Source organism: Miscanthus floridulus, chromosome 16, assembly GCF_019320115.1.
Source record: "Miscanthus floridulus cultivar M001 chromosome 16, ASM1932011v1, whole genome shotgun sequence".
Lineage (NCBI taxonomy): Eukaryota > Viridiplantae > Streptophyta > Magnoliopsida > Poales > Poaceae > Miscanthus > Miscanthus floridulus.
The window spans coordinates 91,481,925-91,504,943 of NC_089595.1; the positions used below are offsets into that span (position 1 = coordinate 91,481,925).

At 44.3% G+C, this 23,019-nt stretch overlaps 3 protein-coding genes and 1 pseudogene across 4 annotated transcripts; 2 read left to right on the forward strand and 2 right to left on the reverse strand.

The window, feature by feature from the left end:
• Positions 1 to 5: 5 nt before the first annotated feature.
• On the reverse strand, positions 6 to 4,130 carry LOC136512042 (probable protein S-acyltransferase 16). Of its 2 annotated transcripts, XM_066506051.1 has the most exons (8): positions 3,647 to 4,130; positions 2,176 to 2,268; positions 1,994 to 2,095; positions 1,836 to 1,913; positions 1,625 to 1,723; positions 1,443 to 1,538; positions 351 to 488; positions 6 to 272 (listed from the first exon to the last, which is right to left on the reverse strand). In XM_066506051.1, the coding sequence occupies exons 1-7, from the start codon at positions 3,920 to 3,922 to the stop codon at positions 381 to 383; spliced, it is 852 nt and encodes a 283-aa protein (XP_066362148.1). In that variant the 5' UTR covers positions 3,923 to 4,130; the 3' UTR covers positions 6 to 272; positions 351 to 380. The 2 variants fall into 2 exon arrangements, with proteins under 2 accessions (XP_066362148.1, XP_066362147.1); XM_066506050.1 differs by having other exon boundaries at positions 6 to 488.
• Positions 4,131 to 8,517: 4,387 nt separating this feature from the next.
• Positions 8,518 to 11,181, reverse strand: LOC136512968 (glycerol-3-phosphate acyltransferase 5-like). Its single transcript, XM_066506967.1, has 2 exons — positions 10,082 to 11,181; positions 8,518 to 9,699 (listed from the first exon to the last, which is right to left on the reverse strand). Exons 1-2 carry the CDS (start codon positions 10,706 to 10,708, stop codon positions 8,749 to 8,751), a joined length of 1,578 nt encoding a protein of 525 aa, XP_066363064.1. The 5' UTR covers positions 10,709 to 11,181; the 3' UTR covers positions 8,518 to 8,748.
• A 6,965-nt stretch (positions 11,182 to 18,146) lies between these two features.
• LOC136512707 (uncharacterized) lies at positions 18,147 to 22,930 on the forward strand. Its single transcript, XM_066506684.1, has 12 exons — positions 18,147 to 18,460; positions 18,553 to 18,667; positions 19,818 to 19,888; positions 20,261 to 20,307; positions 20,376 to 20,520; positions 20,593 to 20,649; positions 20,732 to 20,930; positions 21,077 to 21,138; positions 21,237 to 21,337; positions 21,507 to 21,561; positions 21,631 to 21,678; positions 22,669 to 22,930. The coding sequence occupies exons 1-12, from the start codon at positions 18,286 to 18,288 to the stop codon at positions 22,845 to 22,847; spliced, it is 1,254 nt and encodes a 417-aa protein (XP_066362781.1). The 5' UTR covers positions 18,147 to 18,285; the 3' UTR covers positions 22,848 to 22,930.
• On the forward strand, positions 19,419 to 19,532 carry LOC136514626 (5S ribosomal RNA; annotated as a pseudogene).
• Positions 22,931 to 23,019: the final 89 nt, after the last annotated feature.

Below are 23,019 nucleotides of genomic sequence, written 5' to 3' on the forward strand. Positions count from 1 at the left end.
TAATCTGGGAAAATTGGTTTTCATGATCTTTGGCTACATTACATGGCTCTCAAACACATGAACTAACTTTACAACAGAATTGCAGTGCCTTTTTTTTGGGTAAGAACAGCCTACTCCAGACTACAAGCGAGGCAGATTGAATTTTATCAAGTATGTGAAGAATGAAATAAAAAACATGGTTAAGAGTTCATGTCTCGACTCAGGATAGACACCTGGCGAGAGGCTGTGGTAGTCATCATCTCCTGCATCTTGCAGAGTTACAAGACCCTGACCTGCCCCAATTCAGAATCGTTCAGACCAAGCACGTTCTAGCAGCTTAATGAAAAATCCTTTCACAAATTAGCAACTACTTGTTGTGACTGTGCTGCTATCTTTTGTAATCACATTGGTCTAGATATCGGAATATCATAGGATGTACGGTACCGGAGGCCATTTCCAACAGTATTCAATACAGGGCAGAGCCAGCAAAATATGTTAGGCCCCAGAACCTGCGAACAACCAGGAAGCAGTGGAACATTAATAGAAAGTGATGCCAACCGTGGGTAAGATGAAAGCAACTAAGGTAGTATACCATAAATGTGTTACTCCATGTTCTTTTTTGTTTGATGTTTTGGGTGCTGCAAAGTGATCATTTTTATTTGATGTTATAATATTTGAAGAAGAGTTATGCATATGCTCATCATTCAATTTAATATTTACAACACTTTAAGAGTCCAAACCTCTTCCTTCATCAGTCACAAGTGGTGGTTTAGGGAACAGACAAGTTTAACGATGTGCCATGATCCTTATATTATTTGATACGAGGTTAATTCATTCCTTCTTGCTTAAATCCGGATGGGTAGGGGATGAGTGCTACACTATAGATGAAATTAGCTCCTGACAAGAGTTTCTAAGCATTCTAACAAAAATAAACAATGCAACTAACGCATATCAACTAAAGATAACATGCAAACTAACTCATCCAAACCTATGCACTGTAGCACACCAGCACGGTTAATGGGGGCATAATATGCAATCCAGCGCATAACAGGTTGCATGAGCCATAATTGTATTAAGGGCATATCGTCTCAATTTGTTTATCCACTTAACATGCACAAATCTAAATATCAAATGAAAAAGAAAAATGAAGTATGAAATACTTGACTATTAAAATGAATGCTTGCAGCATAACATATCAAATATTGATAAAATCATTTTTCATGTTATGTCTCCATCTTGTTTCTTTCTCCTGAACAGATTGGGTTGAACATCCAAGTTATGGCTAGCAAAAGGTCAATCCCAATTTGTTGACGTCTTTAGACAGATGATAGGAAGATTGTCAATTGTCATTAACCTTATTTCTTAGTAAAATACTGGGCTATTCTCATTTTGCACTTAAAATTGAATATGTGCATTGTGCAACATTCATAGAACCACAGAATAGCAGTGTAAATAGTTCTTACTGAAATAAGATTCTCATAGACACCAAGGTCATATGGATGATGATAGATATCTCCACCTTTTTCTGCCAACCACATTGCTCGAACTCCTTCATGGTACTGCAAGCCATTAATAACAATCTTGTCAAAACTTCTATAAACAAGAGTACTGTCCGATATAAAGAGAAAAATCTTAAGTCACAAACCTCAATTGTAGTTTTATTCTGTAATATGAGGTAAATATGCCAACCCAAGAGCACTGCCAATGCTAACGCTAATGGAGAAAGAATGACCCCACAGATAATCTGCCAATTTGATAAGTTCTTCAAAATTATTATTCAAAGGGAATTCCTGGCGATCGTTCAGATTAACATACAACATGCTAGCAACTTCTGTAGACATTCCCAGAGTACTCACAATGGATGTTCGAGAAGAATCGCTGCCTGGCTGTTCATCTTTAGGAACACTGTGCAAAACGCTCCCTATGATCAGAATCTGATATCAAAATGAAACTTTGTAATGCACTAAGCCTCAGGAAACGTGGTTGCTAGAGTAAATCAAAGAAACTCAATTACCAATGCATAGAAGCTTGCAACCACAGCATACAATACAAAGACCAAGAAAATCTTGTAGTTCCCATGTCCAACACAGTTATTAATCCAAATGCAATGATGGTCCTGCGCATGTGAATTAGGTGAAAATACGAAATTGGAGAGCAGTTAGGAGAATGGAATCACAGAATTAACACTAGCAGCACCATTTTTAGAACACATCTCTTGCAAACACGGCAATGGTGTGCACGTGGAGGTTTATAGTGGCAACATTTCTGGCAATATCTCAAGTCACCACCCTGCAAAAGTAGAGATGTTGTGAAACATACTAATGAGAAACTACTTTTGTCAGATACAAGCAAGAAAGTCTAACACAGTGATGGGCTGGCCCATGATTTTTCAAAATTAAAAGAATGTGCTCAACTCAGCTTACCCTCTCCCTTCCTCATATTTTCTATGACAAACTAATAGGGCACTGTAGTGAGCATTCACTTTGAAGTTACTGAAGCTAGAAACGAGCAATCATCTACTAAGGGCCTGTTTGGCAGAGGAGCTCTGCCATCTAGGAGGAGCTCTGCCAAATAGTTTTTACTGAGAAGTGATTCTGTGAAGTGATTCTCCGAAATGAACTAAGAGGCTGGGAGTTCAAAAAAGTAGCTTCTCCTGATTACTCCACGCACACGCAGAGTCATAGAGAAACTGAGTTTATCCTAGAGAAACATTCTTAACCAGAGGATCACTTCTCTCAGAGAATCTGGAGTACGAGCTCTACCAAAAAGGCCCTAATAATCTAGAGAACAAATCAAAATCAACTTACGGGCCGTTTGGATCACTTCATTTTGGAGGAATTGGAATCGACTTAATAGATTAGGCTATTTGGCTTGGAATTTGAGATTTCACAACTTTCGAAAGTTCACATATAAGCCTATCTCAAATTCATAGGGTGGGAGATAGAAATCGATTCTATAGATCACCATGCTATGTTTCTAATCTGCAACTTATAGCACGTTCTTCAACTCGCTTCCCTGCAGTAGAAATGCAACATATAAACATCTCCCTTGCATAGCTAACAATAGTATACAAATATATTCCATATACAACCATATTAGCTTAATTAATATGTGTCTAAATTATAATTTATTAGAATGAATTCAATTCCAAGGATCCAAACGGGGCAAAGGGAAATTAAAAATTCAGACTAGATCCACTCACTTGGTAAAAAGTACTGGCTCAACTCTCGAATCTAAATTATCTACTTGTAACACGTCCACCTACCAATGTCCCAGCTGTTAGCTGGAAATTCTAGAGCAGAACTATTTGTACCCAAAATGGTCCAAAATTATCAACCAAGGTGCATCTGAATCGCATTTGCTCAACTTTGAATAAGTTTCCTAAGTTTCAAATGGACGGTGGCAAATTTAGAATCAAAGGTATTCACCAAAACTATCCAAAATTACTAACCAAGCCGCATCAGAATCGCATTTTCTCATCTTTGAGTAAGGTTTCCCAAGTTTGAAACGAACGATAGGAAAATTTGAAGCAACAGCCCCCCTCCCACCCGCAGATCCAAAACAACACCCCAACACCTAACAGCGAACGGAGGCCCGCCCACCGAACCCAGGCGAGCAAGGGAGAGAGAGAGGGGGGAGGGGTGGGGCAACGCCAACGCCAACGCACCTTGCGCTTGACCTCGTGGACGGTGCTCTCGGCGTCCTCGACGTCGGGCACGAAGCCCGGCGGCACCCGCCCGGGGTCCCTGCGCACGGCGACGGCGTAGGTGGCGAGGCAAGCGGCTGCTAGCGCCGTGAACGCGGCGGCGTTGGCTACCCCCGCAGCCGTGGACAGGCCCAGCCACCGCGGCACGGCCACGAACACCGTGGTGTAGTAGACGTACCCGATCGCCGCGACCACGGAGAAGATCGGCAGGGTGAGGTACCCCGGCCGGCCCCCCATCGGGGAGGCGAGGCGAGCCCTAGGACTAGGGTTCTTCCGGCCGGCGGAGGCGCATCGGGACGCGTCCGAGCGCGGGGCAAGCGGGTCGGGCGCGCACGCGGCGTGCGCCCGTTTAAGACGCTCGGCGCACGCGGGCGGAAGGAGCAGCGGCTGGACCGCTGGACCTGGGAGGAGGCAGGCAGCGAGCGAGCAAAGCGTGGGAGCGGACGAGCGACCGGGCTGATTTTCGTTTGGTCGTGGCTTCCTAAACGATCCTAAATTTTTAGCCTATTTTTCTCTCATATAAACAAACTAACTGTACTTTTTTATAAACCAACAATCATACGAATCAGCCAATCGAACATGCTACTGGTCCGCCCTGTTGCTCGGCAGCAGCAAGTCAGCAACGCCAACACACCAGCCGTTACTGTTCATGCTGGGTCTTATTGGTTAGTCACATTAATATTGCATTACATCCCGTGCCGGTCTATCGTCGCACTGTTATGTATAAAATCTTAGTGCTAATTTTATTTGTAAAACAAAAACAAATTTAATAACATATTTTTAATTTAACATGTCTGATAATTATTGAGGAACAATGTAGATTAAACAATATATTTGTAGATGTATGATAACTATCGAGGAACTATGTAGATTAAAAAAGTAATATATTCGTTTTCTTTTCTCACCCATAACAAATATTTCTTAGGTAACATTCTAAAATTCTAACACCTAAATTAGAAGAAAATATGACTATATGGATACAAAGTACTAAAAGTCTGGAATACTATACAAATAATTAATTTGGATTAAAAATAAAAAGAAAAAGAATACATTGGGCCTAAACAACTGATCGGTGATCGCAATTCATAAGAAGTCAAGAATCAAGATGTCGTCGTCGTGGAGCCCTGTCTGGTCGCCGTCCTCGTGCGCCGTGTCCGTGTCTCCGGTAGTCTAGCTCTTCGCGGCGACGCGGCTCGCCAACTCCGCGTGTGTAAGACGCACGTCGTGAACTCACGATCAGAGTGTGCTGCGTACAGCGTTACTCCTCGTCTCCTCTCTATCCGAGGACCGTGGGGAAAGAAAACTAGGAAAAAAATGCCGATGTTGTTTTTTTGGCCACCTGACCAGTTATATATCTCTCTTCTCATTAGTTTGCTAATACCTAATGGACTATAGGACCTGGGGGTTTGTATATCTGGGCTTAGGCCCCTCCTCCGCTTGGGCCCTCGGGCGTCGCACCTTGTGCCCTACCCCTAGGGCCGGCACTGATTACATCAGAGGTTATGCAACATACTTTTAAATTGGACAAAGCAATATGACATTTGATGTTATTTGGTTTGCCTAGATAGAAAGTTGTATTGTATTATGTATGTGATTGATTTCCTGCGTAAATAGCTAAACTATGTTTTGGGCTGTAGAGCAATTGCAGTAGCAACGGTGCATAGTTGTATACGCACAATTTGGTCGAACAGTGATATACAGACTGGGCTTGCTTTTTGTGAATAGCGCTAGCCTATACATAGACCTATGCAGATAACCAAACAGAAACGAAGTGCACTTCGGGGGGGGGGGGGGGGCTAGATAAGGGGTTATGCAGACAACCAAACAAGCTCACTCTAAAGGAAACTAGCAGCGGCAGCTGCAGCAGCCGGTGAAGTATCACGTGACACCAGCAGCCATAGCGTTTGTTGGCTCTTCCTTGAGTGTTTGTTCGTTTAAGACTAAAGTGATTTTGATTTATAGGGATAAAATCTCCCATAATATCCTCTCTCAATCTTCTTAGACCCCGTTTGGCAGGGCTTTTTCATCGGCTTTAGGAGGCATTTGGAGCCATTTTCTTTTTTCTTCTATAAAAGGATACTCAAAAGAGTGCCTCACAATTCATATATCACAAGGAAAACAAAGGTCAATATAAAAGACGGACAACAAGACATAAAACGACCTCCTCCAAAAGATAAGAGTACATTAAAGACCAAATTAATCGTCTTCTTCCTTTGGTCGTCCATTGCTTGTCGGAGCTTAAAGATCGCAGTGGAGAGACGACAAAGAAAAGGTACACCTACGAACACCCTCGCTAAAACAAGGCTTTGAAGACCGCAATAGTCACTCACCACTGATGACGAGATCACCCACAAAAAGAACATTGGCTGGAGAAACCCTGAACCCAGCCCAAAGTTTTGAATATGCCAGACCATGTTGTAGAGCTGACTAAGAGAAGTTGTCGAGATTGCCACATCAAAAACCAACCAACTATTTCCTCTTATAAGGACACAAAATGCCAAGATCTGAAGAAGATCGACAGATCTGACACACCGAACTCTCACTGGCTCTTCGCTGACATCAGATCAAATGTCGTCGAGGTAGGGAGAGGTCGAAGAGACCATACTCCAAAGCACCATCATTGCCACCACCTCGTTGATAACGTTAGAAACCAAACCCCTATATCAACAAGGATCAACAAACTAAGTGAAAACTACGAAGGAAACGGGACCGGGTCCCCACCCCTACCCCCTGTCCACCGGCAAGATCGCTGGTAATGAGAGAGGAGGGGGACCGAGGCGAAGTCATGGGAGCATGGGAGGGCGGTGGCTAGGAGGCAATGCAGATTTTGTGATCCATTTAGAGCTTTTTTCGCCACATTGGTATTGTGCTCGTGCACTCTAGCCACATTTGTATAGATAGCTCTCAAGCTATGACTGTACCACACTATTTAAAAATAATAATGTTTTATAAAGGTTATTATGTTCTAAATAAATATGAAGTTAAGATGGCCGAGTTGGTCTAAGGTGCCAGTTTCAGGTACCGGTCCTAAAGGGCATGGGTTCCAATACCATTCTAGACATTGCATGTTTTTTTATTAAACCTGCAATAGATGATTTTTATTTTTAAAAAAAACTGCAATAGATGAATTTTAGTCCCATTCTTGACAATATTTTTTTGAATCATGCAATAGATGATTTAAACCTGCAATAGATGTTTCGGAATCCCATTCTTGACAACAATATTTTTTTTGACTAATGCAATAGATGATTTCGAATCCCATTCTTGACAACAAACATTTTTTTTTGAAACATGCAATAGGTCATTCATTTTTTAAGAGTCACCCATTAATTTCTTTTGAAACATGCAATAGATGATTCATTTTTCGAGAAAGTCACGAACCCATTATTCTTGACAATAAATATTGGTTTCTAATTTCTTTTGAAACATGCAAGAGTCACTGATTAATTTATTTTGAAGCATGCAATAAATGATCCAAGTTTCGAGAGTCACGAACCCATTCTTGACAATAAATATTTTTTAATTTCTTTCCAAACATGCAATAGATTATTTATTTTTGGAGTCATTGATTAATTTCTTTTGAAACAAGAAACATGCTGATTCATTTTTGTAGAGTCACCGACACCCTTCAAAAAAATACACTGCCTTTTTTCGCCAAGTAAAAAAAATTCTCTTGCACCGGCATCCTTCAAAAAAATATGCTGCCTCTTTTCACAAAGTAAAAAAACATTCTATTCAAAGTTTTCATGCTAACATAGCATTTCCCATCGTTTTCAAATATTGTCAGTTTGTCACTCATGAACACTATTTTTATTGGATAAAACTCGTCAGCAAACATAACTTTTTGTAGTCTTTGTGAGGTCTATATTAAAAAGTTAGCATTTGATATATTTAATTTATATTGCTAGGATTACGTCCATACCTTACAACAGGAATAAAAAAAGATAATACCACGGGTTTTAAATATTGTCACTCATAAAACATAACATTTTGTAGCATTTGTGAGGGTCTATATGAAAAAATAGCATTTGCTGTATAACTAGTATTATGTCCGTGGGTTGTTAAAATAACTCAAATTTGCTAACCGAGAAAAATTCCCGAACCAACATTCTATTAATGTAGAATAACTCAAACTTGTTGATCGAGAAAAATCCCTGAACGCAGACTTTATCGGCGAGGGTATGACTTCCCATGGAGCATTGCCATCAAGGTAGAATAACTCAAACTTGCTAAACACCTAAATTCGATCCTATGAAAATCGAACCTAGAACCTGAATGTGCTGCTAAAGCATGCACTTGCAGCCACTGGACAACAAGCTCTTCAGCCAAGATAGCATTACAATGATATTGTTTTTCATTTCTTATATTCATGGCTACCAAATATTTGAAAACCGGGGAATACAAAGTCGAGCTCTGCCTCTGCACAATATTTGCAATAGGTGCTAGGATCATAATTATCGCAGCGACAGAGCATATCATCATCATTCATCACTTGTGGTAATGAGCAGCACCAGCTTTGCTGCCGCAAACTAGGGCTGTCATGTAACGTCAGTTGGACTTGGATACTCGGATGGCTACGTTCACGTGTAGTATGTTCATAGTTCATACGGTTGCGTGTATAGCAACCGACTGAATTGTGGAAAAACAGCTGACGTGTGAGCAGAACATTCGTCAAGGAGGGAAATATCTGCTCACCTTATCAAATACAGTAATTAATCAATATCTACTACGGACGACCATTATTGATTTGAAACACCCAGGGTAGGAAGACGAATGCACTCAAACTGTAAACGGACGCCAAACAACGACCAGCACAAAACCTACTGTAGATGAGGAACAACTTTGATCTTTGATTACACCCAGTAAAATATCACCAAAACAATTGTAAAATAAAGAACAATACAATATACAGTACTTTATTATGTAAAAAAAAGGCTATTCACTACTGTATTTTACCACTACATGCTTTATTATTACGTACATGTATAAATGTAACAGTATAAGCTCAATCAAATTGATGAGCGAAGTATTTGGGCCAGAGTCCAGAGCTGTGCAAGTAATGGTTAGTGGAGCAGGAAGCCGAGGACCTCCTTCACGCGGCTCTGCCAAGCCGGCTTCCCGGCCGCCGCCGGCTTGGCGTTGACGCTGCCGTCGTTGCCGGCGAGCACCGTGTACTTGTCCTTCCTCGTGAGGGTGGTGCACTCGAAGCCGAGCGTGGCGGCGAGTATCCGCTGGACGTAGTTGGCCACGTCCACGGGGCTCTTCCCCGCCGCGCACGTCGCCTCCGCGGGGAGCTGGTTTAGGAACGTCACCTCGTACACGGGCCGCGGGTTCATGAAGAAGAAGATGGGGTCCATGGCCTTCCACCCGCGCGCCGTCGTCGGGTGGAAGAGCCCCACGCGGTAGTTCATCGCCACGGGCACGATCCTGTCGCTGAGCTCCGCGAAGAGCTTGGAGAAGCGGAGCAGGAAGGGCTCCCGGCACGTGGTGCCCTCGGGGCACACGGCCACGTCGCCCCGGGCCAGCTCGGCCCGCATGCGCGCCGCGTCCACGTCCCGGTCGCGCGTCAGCCGCATCGTCGGGATCGGGGAGAGGATCTCCGAGAGGCGGGAGATGGAGTAGGTCACGGCGGCCACGCGGCGCCCGAGCACGGTGGCCAGCACCACGGGGTCCATGAGCGTGCGGTGCGTGCAGACGAAGAGGACCCCTGAGGGCGAGCCGCCGTCGTCCGTGGCGGCGTCGCTGAGTCTGACAGGCGGAGGCGCGCGGCCGTGGATGATCACGGCGCCGCCGAAGACCGGCGCGATGTAGGGGATGGTCCAGATGGGGACCATGAGGCCGACGGCGATCCGGACGAAGGCGACCAGCACGCCGAGGGGCAGCCAGAGGAGGATGACGAGGGACATGAATGGCGTGGGCCGGCACACCAGGCGGCCGTCGTGGAAGATGACCGGCCGGAACGGTGGCGCGTTCGTCTCGTGGTCCGCGGTGAACGGCGGCCTGAGCTGCTGCTCCTGCATGCATGAACGTAATACATAATCATCAGATGAAATTTTACTACTTAATATATTGCCAAAAAAAATTTATATGTCCAACATGTTCTTGCTGGTTGTTTTTTTTAAAGAAAAGTTGCATGCTGAATTAATGCGCCGAGACTTTTGTGGTTATATTTGCTCACATGGACAGATGGTATAAAATGGTTAAGGTGATGATGTGCTGTAGTTATGGACTTATGGTTCACGTTTGTCCTTATCTTACATAGGCCGGAGGACGGAGATATTCTCCAGCCATGCGCAAGAAGCGTGTTTGAAACTCTGTGCTGCAGTACTATACATCTTGCCCAAAGGGAAGAAGAAAAAAAAGCGTTGGACAACAAAAATACGTACGATTCCGTACCTGGCAGAATGTCAAGAAGGAGCGCGCCATCTCTGACCCGCCGATCCCGAGGTCCGGCCGGTCGTCGCCGGCGAACAGCGCGCGCACAAGGGTGGCGACGGCCTCACGGCCGGCGCCTTTCAGGAGCCCCGTGGACCGCCTGAGCCGGCTGTACTCGAGGTCGCAGCCGACCACCTCGTGCGCGCCGAGGTGCTCCTTGGCGAAGCGCTCCACCATGACGCGGGGCATCCGCGTGACGACGACGCGCTTCCCCTCGCAGCTCCCGAAGGCCGCCCACGCCGCGGGGTCGACGTCGTCGGCCATGAACTTGGGCAGCACGGCCCGGGACACGGCCTCCACCTCGGCGCGAGGCACCCCGACGGTGGCCACGAACGCGGCGGCGCGCAGCGCCAGGTCGCGCCGCCGGCCCGGACCGGCCCCCAGCTCCAGCAGCCGCAGCAGGGGCCACAGCGCCAGCAGCAGCACGAAGCGCGGCAGCCCGGAGGCCTCGAACGCCACCAGCATGAAGTACGGGAACGTGTCCGCGCTCCGGAGCAGCGCGCCCTCCAGCTCGGCCACCACGGACCGGGACCGCCGCGCGCGCGGCGACCGCGGCGACGCTGGCGCCGCCGAGGACGTCGGCATCATCGTCAGCGTCGGTCTGTCGGTGTGGTCCTGATCGCAAAATCGAGCTCCTCCGTCCGATCCTGGCCCTGCTGTGGGCGGGCTAGCTTGTTGTGATCGATCGACCGAGACGTGGACGACTGATGGATGGATGGCGATGAGTCGAAGGAAGCAGCAGGTGCGAGTCGAGCAAAGGACGTGCACGAGGATTATATGGGAGGCAGAGGCGGTGGGCAGCGTTTGGCTTGACCTCGGTCACCTAGCGTGCGCGCATGGCGCCGGTGCGGGTAAGCGGCCGTCAACCACCCCGCACCTGCGGCTGCGGCTGCGGAGCGGTAGGATTAGCGCGGAGCCTTGCGCCCCGCGCCTGCTGGGTCCTCTCCTGGGATACGTACGTGCAAGAGAGCAGGGTGGCGCGCAAAATAAGCGCGGGAGATCGAGGTGATCACCTAACTCGCAACAAACAGGGGCCTGGTATTATACTATATCCAGAAGAAGCCAACTGCGTGGACGAGTAAACTGATCTCGGCTGATTGACCACGATTCCTTTTTTATTTATGCCCGCGCTAGCCAGCCACCCGCGTGGCGTGCGTCAAGCGTGCTGTGTGAAACGAGATGACGAGATGGCTGGGTGTCCATGGAACAGAGCAGCTGCGTGGGCGAAGTCGCGAAGAAGGCGGTTGCGTGATGACTGACCGCGTCGCGGTAGCAGGCGCGGCGAGGTCGACGGAATTTAAAGGCGGTGATAGCCACTAACGGTGCCCGCTAGAACTTTCTCGCCAACGACGCATCCATCGCCCGCCCGGCGCGCGGCGCGCGGCAGAAACCGATGGCGGCCGCCTTTGCGTTGCCGCGCGTTGTGCCGCTGGGTCCCGGTGGGGCAGGCAGGCTGTCGATCGCCTGATTCCAGTGTTGGCCATTGGTTATTGCTCGCGCGGTCAGCGTTTCCTCCTCTCCTTACACAGAGGGGTGGACAGTTGCTTCAGGGTTAGGCTTAGGCTTAACGAGTGGGCTATCGCGGTGCTTTAGCTGGATAAGATTAAAGATGAGGGTCCCGTTCGCTGGTCTGAAATTTAGCTAAAACTGGCTGAAAACACTGTTCTAGCTAAATTGTTGTGAGAGAAAAACATTGTTCTGCCTGAAAAAAGAAGCTGAACAAGTCGAATATGGGGTAAGTCGAACGGGGCCGAGATATCCTGATTGGAGCCATACTCGACCCCTCTACCGGTCTTTTTCGAACACGGTTTTTTTTTTCTCTGCTCATGTGTTTTTCTCGTGAAATCAAGGCGATGAATCATGTGAAAATCCTACGTTCCGAACATTACCCTATGCAGGTAACATTTCTGATTCATATAGGAATTGAGCTACCTCTTGTGTGAGATTAATTACTGCAAAACTTTCACGATCTTTTTCGTTCCGAAATCGTCAACCAAAATCATTCTCAGCCCCCAAAGTATGGTACATATGCTTCCTCAGATTACATATTAATAATAATAAGTATTCATCTAGGTTTGTGCTAAGTTTCAAATTTTTCTATAAAATTAGTCAGAATTATAAGTGTTTAAAACTTATGATAAAACTAAAATAGTCAGTAATTTGAGATGGAGTATTAAAGTAATGAAATAATTGCCAATATATTATGAAAGATTTTTTTTACGAATATAGTAATGTTAGTGGACCTATTTGCTCAAGCTTTTTTTTCAGCAAAAAACAGCAGCTACTGCTGTAGTGCCAGCAGAAAGAAACTACAGTTTTTTTTTTTTGAAAGCCTAGGTATAGCTGTAGTATCTGTTCATGTATGAACACACACAGGCACGGAGCCAGCGGTGGGGCTAGGGGGCTCCAGCCCCCTACCGCTCGCGAGCAAGTGAAGCCTCGTAGAGCCGCCGTCTGAAATTTCAGCTATAGATGTATAGGTAGGAGGGACTGAGATTTGCTGAACTCTTTTCTTGCTAATTACCGTTGTTTAGCCACACCCACACTACACATGCACGCCCCACACATCCATATACACCATGCGTGCACAACTAAATCTACAACTACACGTAAATTAGAAGACCACGTCTTTCCTAACATCATCGGGACCATCCATGGCTTCCGAGGCTAGGGACGCGTCACAGTCCCTTCCCACTGTATTGTTTTCTCCTATGCTGTTCGGTGCTCGCGGGAACAACATCACGAAGAACGTGGCTCATGCCGGTTTTGCAGCGTGCAACACTGTTGGAAGCACGGTCGTAACCACCGCACAGGCTCCGTGACCACGTCCACAGCGAGCCAGGCGGTCCGCGGCCGGACGAGCCGACGAGGGCTGACGCGCCGACGCCCGACGCCCAGGCGCCGTGCACCCACTTGCAACAGCAACGCGCTCCTTGGGGTTGACCGTGCGCTCTGGTGTGCGGATGCGGCCATGGGAATGGAAGAAGAGCTACCCACCGGGTGCTGCAAATGCAAATAGTCAACATGACAACGACCGTGATGAGAGACAGGGTCGTGTATGCTGTACATGTTGACTGGTTTTATAAGAGTACATGACCTTGAGTCATATTCCTTCCGTCCTAAGATAAATAATAAAACATATTTTTATAATTTAAATCTATTTACAGATACTTATTTTAAATCTACTTTAAATCTATGATAATAATTTTTTTTTTGAGACGGGAGTATTATGCAATGAGTCCGCTACGAGACGACTGACCGACGCAGCATAATCTAGCAATACGATGGTAGCTGTAGCAGGGTTGAAAGAGCTGCGTCTGCGTAGACCCGCCCCTGCAATCAAGCGAACCAACATCTCAAATCATATCGCTGCATCTTCAACCATTATCCTGAGTATGTGATATCAGATTCTCCGATGTACAATTTCTTAGGACCATACAGCCTGTTCGTTTGGCTGAAGCTTGTTGTAAACGAACGTAATTTTTTAGCTGGAATAGTATTTTTCTTTCACACAAACCAGCCAGCAATACTTCTTCACGAACTAGCAACAATACGAACCAGCCAACCGAACAGGCTGATGGTCAGTCCAGTGGTGCTGAGATAAATTAAACATATTAGCAGTATAGATGCTGAAAAGGGATCGCTTAAGCTAAGAGCGTGCATAAGAGTTTGTTATAGTTGACTGGTTAAACAAATAGATCTAACAACTTAAGAGAAAAAATACTAGCAACTTTAATTTTTTTTCTTCTCGATCAGTCTCCTATAATAGCTTTCTAACAATTTTGCATTAGCAACCTTGAACTATTTCTAACAAACCAAACTTTTCTAAAAGTTGTTTTGTCTATGTCGATTTCTTATCTGGAATCCTTTATTTCTTAATTTACAAATGCGTCCAATTTAGTTCAATCCCCCGAGAAAAATGCTGGACGGGGAGTCAATATAGAAGTCCTCTCACCGTGGAAACTTACGAGTTGCAGATAATATTTAACAATTTTTACTTTTAGAACTTGTTTACCAAACTATTAAAGGACATATTTTTCTTTTTTTTCTAAAAGACTAAAATAGAGAGTTGTTTTACAAAACTCCCGTAGATGCTCTTAGAGCATCTTAAGAAGTTTGGTATAATTTAATTGCTAAACTAATGGATCTAGTAAGTTAGCAAAAGAAATAACAACATTAAATTTTCTACTTCTCCAACAGTCTCCTATAATAACTTCCTAAATGATTTTTCATTGGAAAACCCAAACTATTTATAACCAACCAAATCTGTTTTAATATTTTTTTTTATCTCTTCTCATTTTCTCATCTGAAATTCTTTGTTTCTTAATTTACACATGCGTCCAATTTACTTCGATCTTTAGAGCTTTTTTTATTTTTTCGAAAGCGTGTATTGACACGTGTTTTATTAAGAAGAAGTAAGATACAAACAACATCCGGGGGTTGCAAAACGGCGAGATGGCGGTGGCAACCAACCGGTGAATATACACAGACACAAACACAAGGCACCGGCTGCAACGGTGGCGCTAGAAAGGCGTACTAACTTAGGAAACTAGATTTGCGACTAAGAAAAAGGATGGCCGATGGCCGCGCCTGCTAGGTACCTAATGCGATCAGCGACGCCAGACTCCGAAAGCCCGTGGCGATCCAGGAGTCCACTTCTTCTAGAATTAGCGCGAACAGCTGAGATGGCGTCCTGTCTTGTTGTCGAATGTCCTCCCGAGCTCTTTTTATCAAACCGTTGAAGGATACTTTCTCTCTCTCTCTTTTTAGAAAGTTTAAATAAGGAGTTGTTTTACAAAAACCACTAGAGATGCTTAGTTCAGCTGTCAACATGTTAGGGGGTGTTTGGATGCAGATCGAATGTCATATAGGGTATCACGTAGAGTATTCGCATACTAATAAAAAAATAAATTACAGATTCTGTCAGTACTCCACGAGATAAATTAATTAAGCATAATTAATCCATTATTAACACATATTTAGTGTACACCACATTGTCAAATCATAGATAATTAGGTTTAAAAATTCGTCTCGTAAATTAGTCTCAATCTGTGTATTTAATTTCGTAATTAGTCTATATTTAATACTTTATGTATGTGTCGAACATCCCATGTGATAGGAGCTAAATTTTAGCAACAGTAACCATACACCCCCTTAGAGCATCTCCAAGAGTATCCTAATTTTTCTTCCTAAAAACTTGTAGTTTAGCAACTCCTAAACAACTATTGGAAGGATTAAACAAGATATCTCCAAGAGTTTCTAATAATTCACTCATAAAACATATTACAAAAGCATATTCCAATCATTCAATGGCATTTTCGTTAATACGATCATCTTCTTCCTCCTGAGAAGCACGTAGATGGTGGCCTTGCTGCCTTGTGTTCGTACCTGACAACAAGCACATACAAGGCTCCGTGGCCACACCGGTGCGAGCGAGCATAGGGCCGCAATGGGCACGACAGCGGCGGCAGCACCGGCGCGGGCGAGCAGAGGGCCGCACGCCCGAGCTAGGAGCCACGACAAGCACGCCGACGAGTAGGATCCACGGCGCCGCGGCGACGAAGAGGTCAGCTGGGCCGCCGTGGACTCGGTGCACCTGAGCACAAAGCCGTTGTCGTAGTAGCCCCGAGGCAGCTCGGGCTTCAAGCGCCGCCGCACGTTCATGGAGAAGAGAGCTTCTGCTCGCCAAGACGGGCGCGTCGAGCTCAAGGACGCCGGCATCCTCATGGTGATCTTCAGCCTGATCAACCCGACGCCGTGCGCAAGGGAGAGAGGAACACCGGAACTCCCGGGAAGCCTGACGCAGGATCCGCGCGACAGCAAGGGTGCGTATCTTTGCGCGCATTGTGTCATTTTTTCCCAAGTCCTAAAAGATTAGGAGGTGGGATTATGAGCTGTTGGAGATGAAGTTTTTCAATCTCGCCAAAAAACAAAAGATTAGGAGAGTGTTTTGAGAACTCTTGGAGATGCTCTTAAGCCCTGTTCGCTTGTCTTATAATCCGTACTTTTTAGCAGTATTTTTTTCTCATAACAAATTAGTCGGAATAGTGTTTCGATTTATTTTTCCAGTGAAGTGAACGGAGGCTTTATTGTCGTTCTTAATACCTCTAAAAAGACCCCTGGGTCCTGGACGCTACACCTGAAGGTGAGATGACGCGGCCATCGCCGTAGGGCGTGATGTGAAACGCGAAAACGGAAACGGAGCTGCCGCCTTCCACCAATCTCTCCGGTAATAATGCAGTGACAAGTAACAAACTGCATTAAACTGGTCGTCTCACAGAAAGTTTGTTGGTTTGGAATCATAAACTGATCCCTATTATAGTCACAGTTGCTTTCGATTACATAAACACCTGCTGTCCGATGGAGTCAGACCAACAATTCTTAAACAATCCGTGAAAATGGTTACTCTCAAGCAACAAAAAGAATGTTGATTTAGTATAGCTTGATAACAGGACGGTTGATCGATACTTATGGATATTTTATTTAAACAAAAGTAATCAATACCTTTTACAAATAAAAAGAATATTCTTGAGGATTAATAATGGCTACTCGTTTTGCAGACCTGAGTTCAATATGATTCCTGGTGGCTGATTGAGGAGGAGGAACAGTTCTAATATCAATTTATGGAAAACTGGAAACAGGTACTCGCAAATAATTCGACAATTGTCAGGGCTGGTATAGTTTTGATAAAACAAACTGTTGGTCTATACAATAAAAAATATTGTTTTTTGAGAGTTCTTAACTCATCAGTCATCGCCACTACAGTTATCTTCTTGTTAAGCTCTGCTCTGCCGCTACCCAAATAGCAGGAGCATGTTTTTTTTCCCATCCAAATCTAGGTTTCTACTGCAGTAGATTCAGTATAAACTGTTTTAGAATGAACTAAACAGTTTATCCCTCCAGGTAAACACTCATCCATGCTCTTCCTAGTTTCTGCAAATCAAGCGGACAAATAGTTCTGCGATACTATTTGAAGGCAGCGCTTCTCGCGTGTTCTACAATTGTTTTTCTCTAACGCACAGATATTGTTGTTATACAATTGTCAAATCAACAGAGGCTGCTAAGGATTGATTTAATTCAGAATGGACCCAGAATTAACAGGTACACACAGGCTCTAGTTAATCAATGCTTATGTGCAGGTCATTCGAGGTGAAAGGGATGATGATTGCTTTCTTCTGGACGAGGTAATAAAGAAGGAAGCTAGAAGTCACACATCGAGACAGGACATAAGTCACTGTTGTAAAATTATGAAACTGATAATCGCTGTTTTTGAGTACTACCTTCCATCTGTTTCGAGCTGTTCTCGGCCGATTTTTTTTTCGGCTGATAAGCCGGTTCATGCTGTTTTGTTGTAAGAGAAAAACAATGTACCATAGTTGATAAGTCGGGCTAATAAGTTCAAATGAACCAGGCCAATTATCTTTATGACCAAATGACAAATGGAACATTTTTTTAATGAGAAATGGAGCAACTTGAAATTTAGAAAGAAACAGAATAAGAAAGTGGAAGGAGTGGGCAGAAGTGCGGGGGTGTCGTCTAAAACTATTACAAGGTGAATAAGTTGTTTATAAGGATGCTAGAATATACCGTGGTTGTACGTAGTAATTGTCGTATCTTTAAATTTAAATGATATTCTGAGTATAGTACATATTTGAACCATATCAACGACAACGTAGATAAATCTCGTAGAAATCCCTAATGACGATGTTAAGACAATAACGATAAGAAATTAAAATTTTTAGTGAAGCGGACCAAGACTCTCGTGCTCCTACGAGTTATAGCAATATATTTGTTAGAAGCTACAACTATAAAGTTCGACTCTAAGATAAATTACAAGCTATAACGTAATCATTTCAACTCATATAAATAATCTGTTCGTTTCAGCTTATACGATCGTGAATTATAAATCTTCTAGGTCACTACACAACAGCATATACCTTGTTAATTTGTATACAGGAGAAACGAGCCCTCCATGATCAAAATCCGTTGTTCTCGAAACTCGTCGAAGAGCCGCGTGTCACAGGCTCACCGCTTTGCTACTTCTTCAGGGTTTATGCATCGTCCAAGCTGAACACGTCACCCTTGCCAAGGGTCCCTTGGTACTCCTCCAGGCTCTCCGCCGATTTTAGCGCTTCAGTACGCGGCGCCGGCGCAGGCGCGCAGCCATGGCGATGAGCTGGATCCGATCGGTTCTCAAGGAGGCCATCATCGCTCCGAAGCCGTGGGGCTACCGCCAGTTTGCTGCCGCCGGCGGCGGCGGCGGCGAGACGCAGGCCGAGAGGGTGGCGGCGGAGATGGTCCGCTACGCCCTCGGCGGCGCCGTGCACCGGAGCTCGCCAGGTTCCCCCTTCGCCCCCTCTATTTGCGCTAGTCTGCATTAGGGTTTTGAGGACTCGCTCATGTGCCCTGGACTGCTGTCGCTGGTGTGCCAGAGGAGGCGATGCGGATACTGGAGCAAGGCGCCTCGAACCTGCAGGGCGGAGGCGAGGGCAGCGCCGAGGCTGTGGGGCTGCTCATGCTCGCTATGTCCACGCTGCTCTACCGGAGGTACGGTGCGCTGCACCACTCATTTTTGTAAAATGCGAACAGATTTTTTTACCAGTTTTGCGGACTCTGCAAGGCTGCAATGTGGTGGATCCGGCCTTGGGTCAATTAATCTTGATCTGGGCGGCTAGTTATAGAGTTTTAGCTTTGTATAGGTGCAGCAGTTAGGATGATTTTGGGCATATATGATAGTATGATACTAGAGTGCAGTGGCGAAGCTAGAGCAAATTGGAGGTGTGCTCGCCTTGTGGTGCATAGCCCCCTCAGTTATATGTAGCTTCACCCCTGCTATAGTGAATGTGTCTACTGGTTTGCATATTGGCAATGTATTGGTGCATGGTGAGAGTCCAGATGATACATCAACGGCTCTTATTTTGCACTTTGGCTTTAAATCCAATCAAAATTTTGTCAGCTTTCGCTAACCCTGTAATATGGTGGTTTGGGCTCTTATTTTTGGGTCAATTTGGCCTCTGACCTTAAGTTGTTTAGATTTATATATCTGCGGCATTTAGGAAGGATTTAGGCATAGCGCACATTATGTAAAGAACAGAGGATGAGTGGATGTGTCTTCCAGAGACCAGAGTGCAAATTGGGCTATTGCTTATGCATAGGTTCATGAGATAATCTGAATCTGGAGGATAAATCATGGACAATATACCTTTTATAGACGTTTTACATTAACATTACAACTACCTAATATGATCAATATACAATATCTGTTGTGGATAGTTACGGCTTTCATGTGGTATAATTAGGTTGAGCTAGTAGCTAAAGCACCGGATCCCATCAGAACTCCACAGTTAAGCGTGCCTGGACGAGAGTAGTAATAGGATGGGTGACCTCTTGGGAAGTCCTCGTATTGCATTCCCTTTTGAAGGGCGGGCCTGGTGCAAGTGGTAGAGTCTTACCGCCTGTGACCGGAAGGTCCCGGGTTCGAGTCGCGGTCTCCTCGCATTGCACAGGCGAGGGTAAGGCTTGCCACTAACACCCTTCCCCAGACCCCGCACAGAGCGGGAGCTCTCTGCACTAGGTACGCCCTTTAGTAGCTAATTATATAAAACCCCAACTGGATCCTTGATTTATTTTTCTAGTTAGATCATCCATCTTGAGCAGAGTTGAGTCGTTTCAGCAACCTCATGTTCTCTTTGTGCAGTGGAAGACGCCAAGATGCAATGGAAAAGCTCAAAGCAACCCAACAAGTTGCCCCTTCTGCAGCTTTTAGAGGTGATTTCACAACTCTACTTTATATAAGGGTAATTCTGTGTGTCTGGCAGGTTGTACAGACTGTAGATGCTTGTTGTTTAAACATCCAATACAAATAGATCGTAAGTCCTACATTATCTTATGTTTTTTTGGTATTGGTATAAATAAAAAAACAAATGCTATAGATATCAAGTGTTCTTATTTAGTGGATGATGATCCTTTGGCTTTCATGTGCCAAAAAAAGAAAGATATCAGTAGAGATGTCTCTGAGAAAGTTGCCCAAAAATAGAAGTGAATAAGTTTTAGGTCTTCAGAAGACAGAGTTGGGGTTATTAATGCAGTCAAAAGTCTTTGAATGACATTTCTGATGGGGATTGTTAATTGATTCTGCAGTTGCAGCGTGGGAAGCGCTAATGGGATTACACATGGAGGCAGGGCAGGTTTGGTACTAGAAGCTCATTTAGTCTTCAGTGTCCTTATGTGAGGTTTTAAAGTATTTTGAATACAGGAGATGTCCTACTTGATTTCCCCAAATGATTTAGTTGATCTGTCAATCAAAGATGATAGCAAATGGTCTGATCAGGACCATCTTAAATTTCGGGTTAATGCTATCAGGGGACTTGTTGCACTTCTGAATGGAGAAACAGAATCAGGTTCTTTTTGATCTCATGAACGTTGTCGTTAGATCAGAATACAAAATTTGGCTTACGTTTGCTCTTTATCAGCTGCCCAGCTGTTCGTTGATTGGTGGAGAGACATTTCTGGAGGCGAAAACCAAACACGTATAACTATCTTTGAAACAGAATATTCACATTTTTCTTTTCCATAGTGAATACTTGAGTCTCATTGATGTCCCTTCCTCAGAAAATGCTGCCATTTCATATGGTGAATATTTGCATTGTGTTGGGGATTTTCAAATGGCAGCACAAGTGTATGAGAAAATTCTCGAGGCATTTTGCATGGATGATGTGTCTGGAAACCTTTTAGCAGCTGGAAACATGGTTCCTGACGAGGCTTCTCTTGGGGTCACTTGCTCATATGGCCAGCTTTTATCTCACTCTGGGTAAGAAACAGAATCATCTCTACCATTATTCTTTGGTTAGATATTATAGATTAACCCCAATATTTGATTTATGAACCCACAGATCATTCACCTTTTGGATTAATATCTTCCCTTTTATGGGGTCTCACCTTTTCATTTTAATCCAGGAAGTTTGCTGAGGCAGAGGATTATCTCACAAGAGCTCTACAGAAGGTTGAAGAACAATTTGGTTTGTCACAATAAGTTTGTTGAAATGAATATAAGAAAAAAGTTGCATTCAAGTGCTTGACCACAATTGAATAATCATATAATCTTTAATCCATGTAGATGCAAACCACCCAAAGGTTGGTATTATATTGACCTGTATAGCTAGAATGTACAAAATGAAGGCAAAATCGGAAGGTTCTACTTCAATTATGGTCCAGGAGGTCTGTAAATCTTTCACTCTTTGAACAGTTTGTGTTCACTGGAAATAATTATGAATAACATTTATCCTTAATTTCTCTCTTCCTATCTATTGTACTTGTGGAAGAATTTTATTCTATCTATGTGACCTATACTTGAACACAATATATCTAATCATCTGTTTGGTTGCAGGGATTGTATAGGAAGGCCCTAGAAGTATTGAAAGCTCCTGCTATTAATTCTGAGGGTAAAAACAATGATCTTCTATCGATGACAAGGTTCCTCTTGATACATTGACATTATTTTTATTTTGCAGGTACCAGCAAGCAGGTCGATTGGAGAGATATCATCTCCCTTGCTAGAGGTTATATTTTTAAATTTGAACTATTATTATCTAATTTTTTCTGCACTAAGGCTCTTATATTAGGAAATAGTCCATGAAACTCCTGACATCAGGTTACTTAGTAGTTAGTACAATAATGATGACACCATGTTTGTGATCTGTACTGATGATCAGTTCAGTATTTGAGTTTGCTATGTAGCTCTTACAAAGCAACAGGTGGCATACTGTTTATAATCTGGTGTCACTACAATCAGTTGCATTTGAATATTTTCCTTAGTTTATTCATCCTAGCATATCCAGAACTGCATCTTCATACATTCTTCTGTCTTAAGAACCTTATTCCACCGTACATTGATATCCTAGTACAACAGGCTTGCATTGTAACCCAAATGCGAAGCTAACTATGGGAAATAATGATTTCTATTCATTTTAATTCCGAGTTCCATTATTTGCTATAGGTGTTGGCCCTTAATTAACTAAATTTTCAGTTGATTGAACTAGAGCAGATCCATGTATATCCGTGGATTGCTCTATGCCTTCTTTTTTGAATAGAAGGTTTCCCCCGCTTTATAGATGTAAAGCGAAGAACAGTCCAGTGCAGAGTTAGGCACCATCGCGCACAGAGCAGCCAAGCTGCCAAAGCTAGAGTTTAACCAGCTCCACAGCAGAAACTAAACTAGGCCTATTACATTGATCCCAGATCACATCGCTTGAGACCTCCGAAGGCTGAGCATCTGATTGCGCCAACTCTAATGAATCCTGTCTCCAACTGATCCGCGGCACCAAGCTTGCTTCTGCTCTATGCCTTGTCTCCCATCGATCTGTAATAAGCCTTGCATTTGTCGGGTCCTGATAAATCTGACTATTTCAACAATTTGAATATAAGCTATCTTTGCTACCAGTTCTTGTGTATAACAATTTAAATATTGCTTTATACGGATTGTTGCCTTGTGGTTTGGTCACCCATTCTTAAGATTTTGGGACAATACTTAAACTAAGCTCGACTTGCAGGTGAGTACGCAGAGCTGTTATTAATCCAGTCTAACAGGAAGGCGGAAGGTGAACGGATGAAGCAGTGGGCAGAAGATGCTTGGAGGAACCGTAGGCTAACGCTAGCACAAGCTCTAGAGTTTTCAGAACCTTCAAAGCCGACTCTCGTTGTTGACACCCGAATCGGCAGGGTCGTGTAGCTTTCAGCTAAACCATCTCATGAGATGTACCAGAAGCAATTCGTGAATGCACCTCATGTATGTAATAATAATAATATTTCGAAGTGTTGCTCCCAGTGGACTGCCTGCGCTTTGCGGGTTTGATGCGTCACTCGTCCCAGTCTGACTGCTTGTTTTTTCATATCACCTTTTT

Bases quoted from the DNA above. Each gene is read 5' to 3' on its own strand.
- LOC136512707 (XM_066506684.1), top strand. From the start codon at position 18,286: ATGGCGATGAGCTGGATCCGATCGGTTCTCAAGGAGGCCATCATCGCT. The intron at 20,308-20,375 runs GTTTGGTACTAG...TTTTGAATACAG, and splicing joins TACACATGGAGGCAGGGCAG to GAGATGTCCTACTTGATTTC. The intron at 21,679-22,668 runs GTTATATTTTTA...CTCGACTTGCAG, and splicing joins TATCATCTCCCTTGCTAGAG to GTGAGTACGCAGAGCTGTTA.
- LOC136512968 (XM_066506967.1), bottom strand. From the start codon at position 10,708: ATGATGCCGACGTCCTCGGCGGCGCCAGCGTCGCCGCGGTCGCCGCGC. The intron at 9,700-10,081 runs GTACGGAATCGT...TCATGCATGCAG, and splicing joins CCTTCTTGACATTCTGCCAG to GAGCAGCAGCTCAGGCCGCC.
- LOC136512042 (XM_066506051.1), bottom strand. From the start codon at position 3,922: ATGGGGGGCCGGCCGGGGTACCTCACCCTGCCGATCTTCTCCGTGGTC. The intron at 2,096-2,175 runs GTGCTGCTAGTG...TCACATGCGCAG, and splicing joins AGAGATGTGTTCTAAAAATG to GACCATCATTGCATTTGGAT. The intron at 1,724-1,835 runs GTGAGTACTCTG...TCAAATTGGCAG, and splicing joins ATTCTTCTCGAACATCCATT to ATTATCTGTGGGGTCATTCT.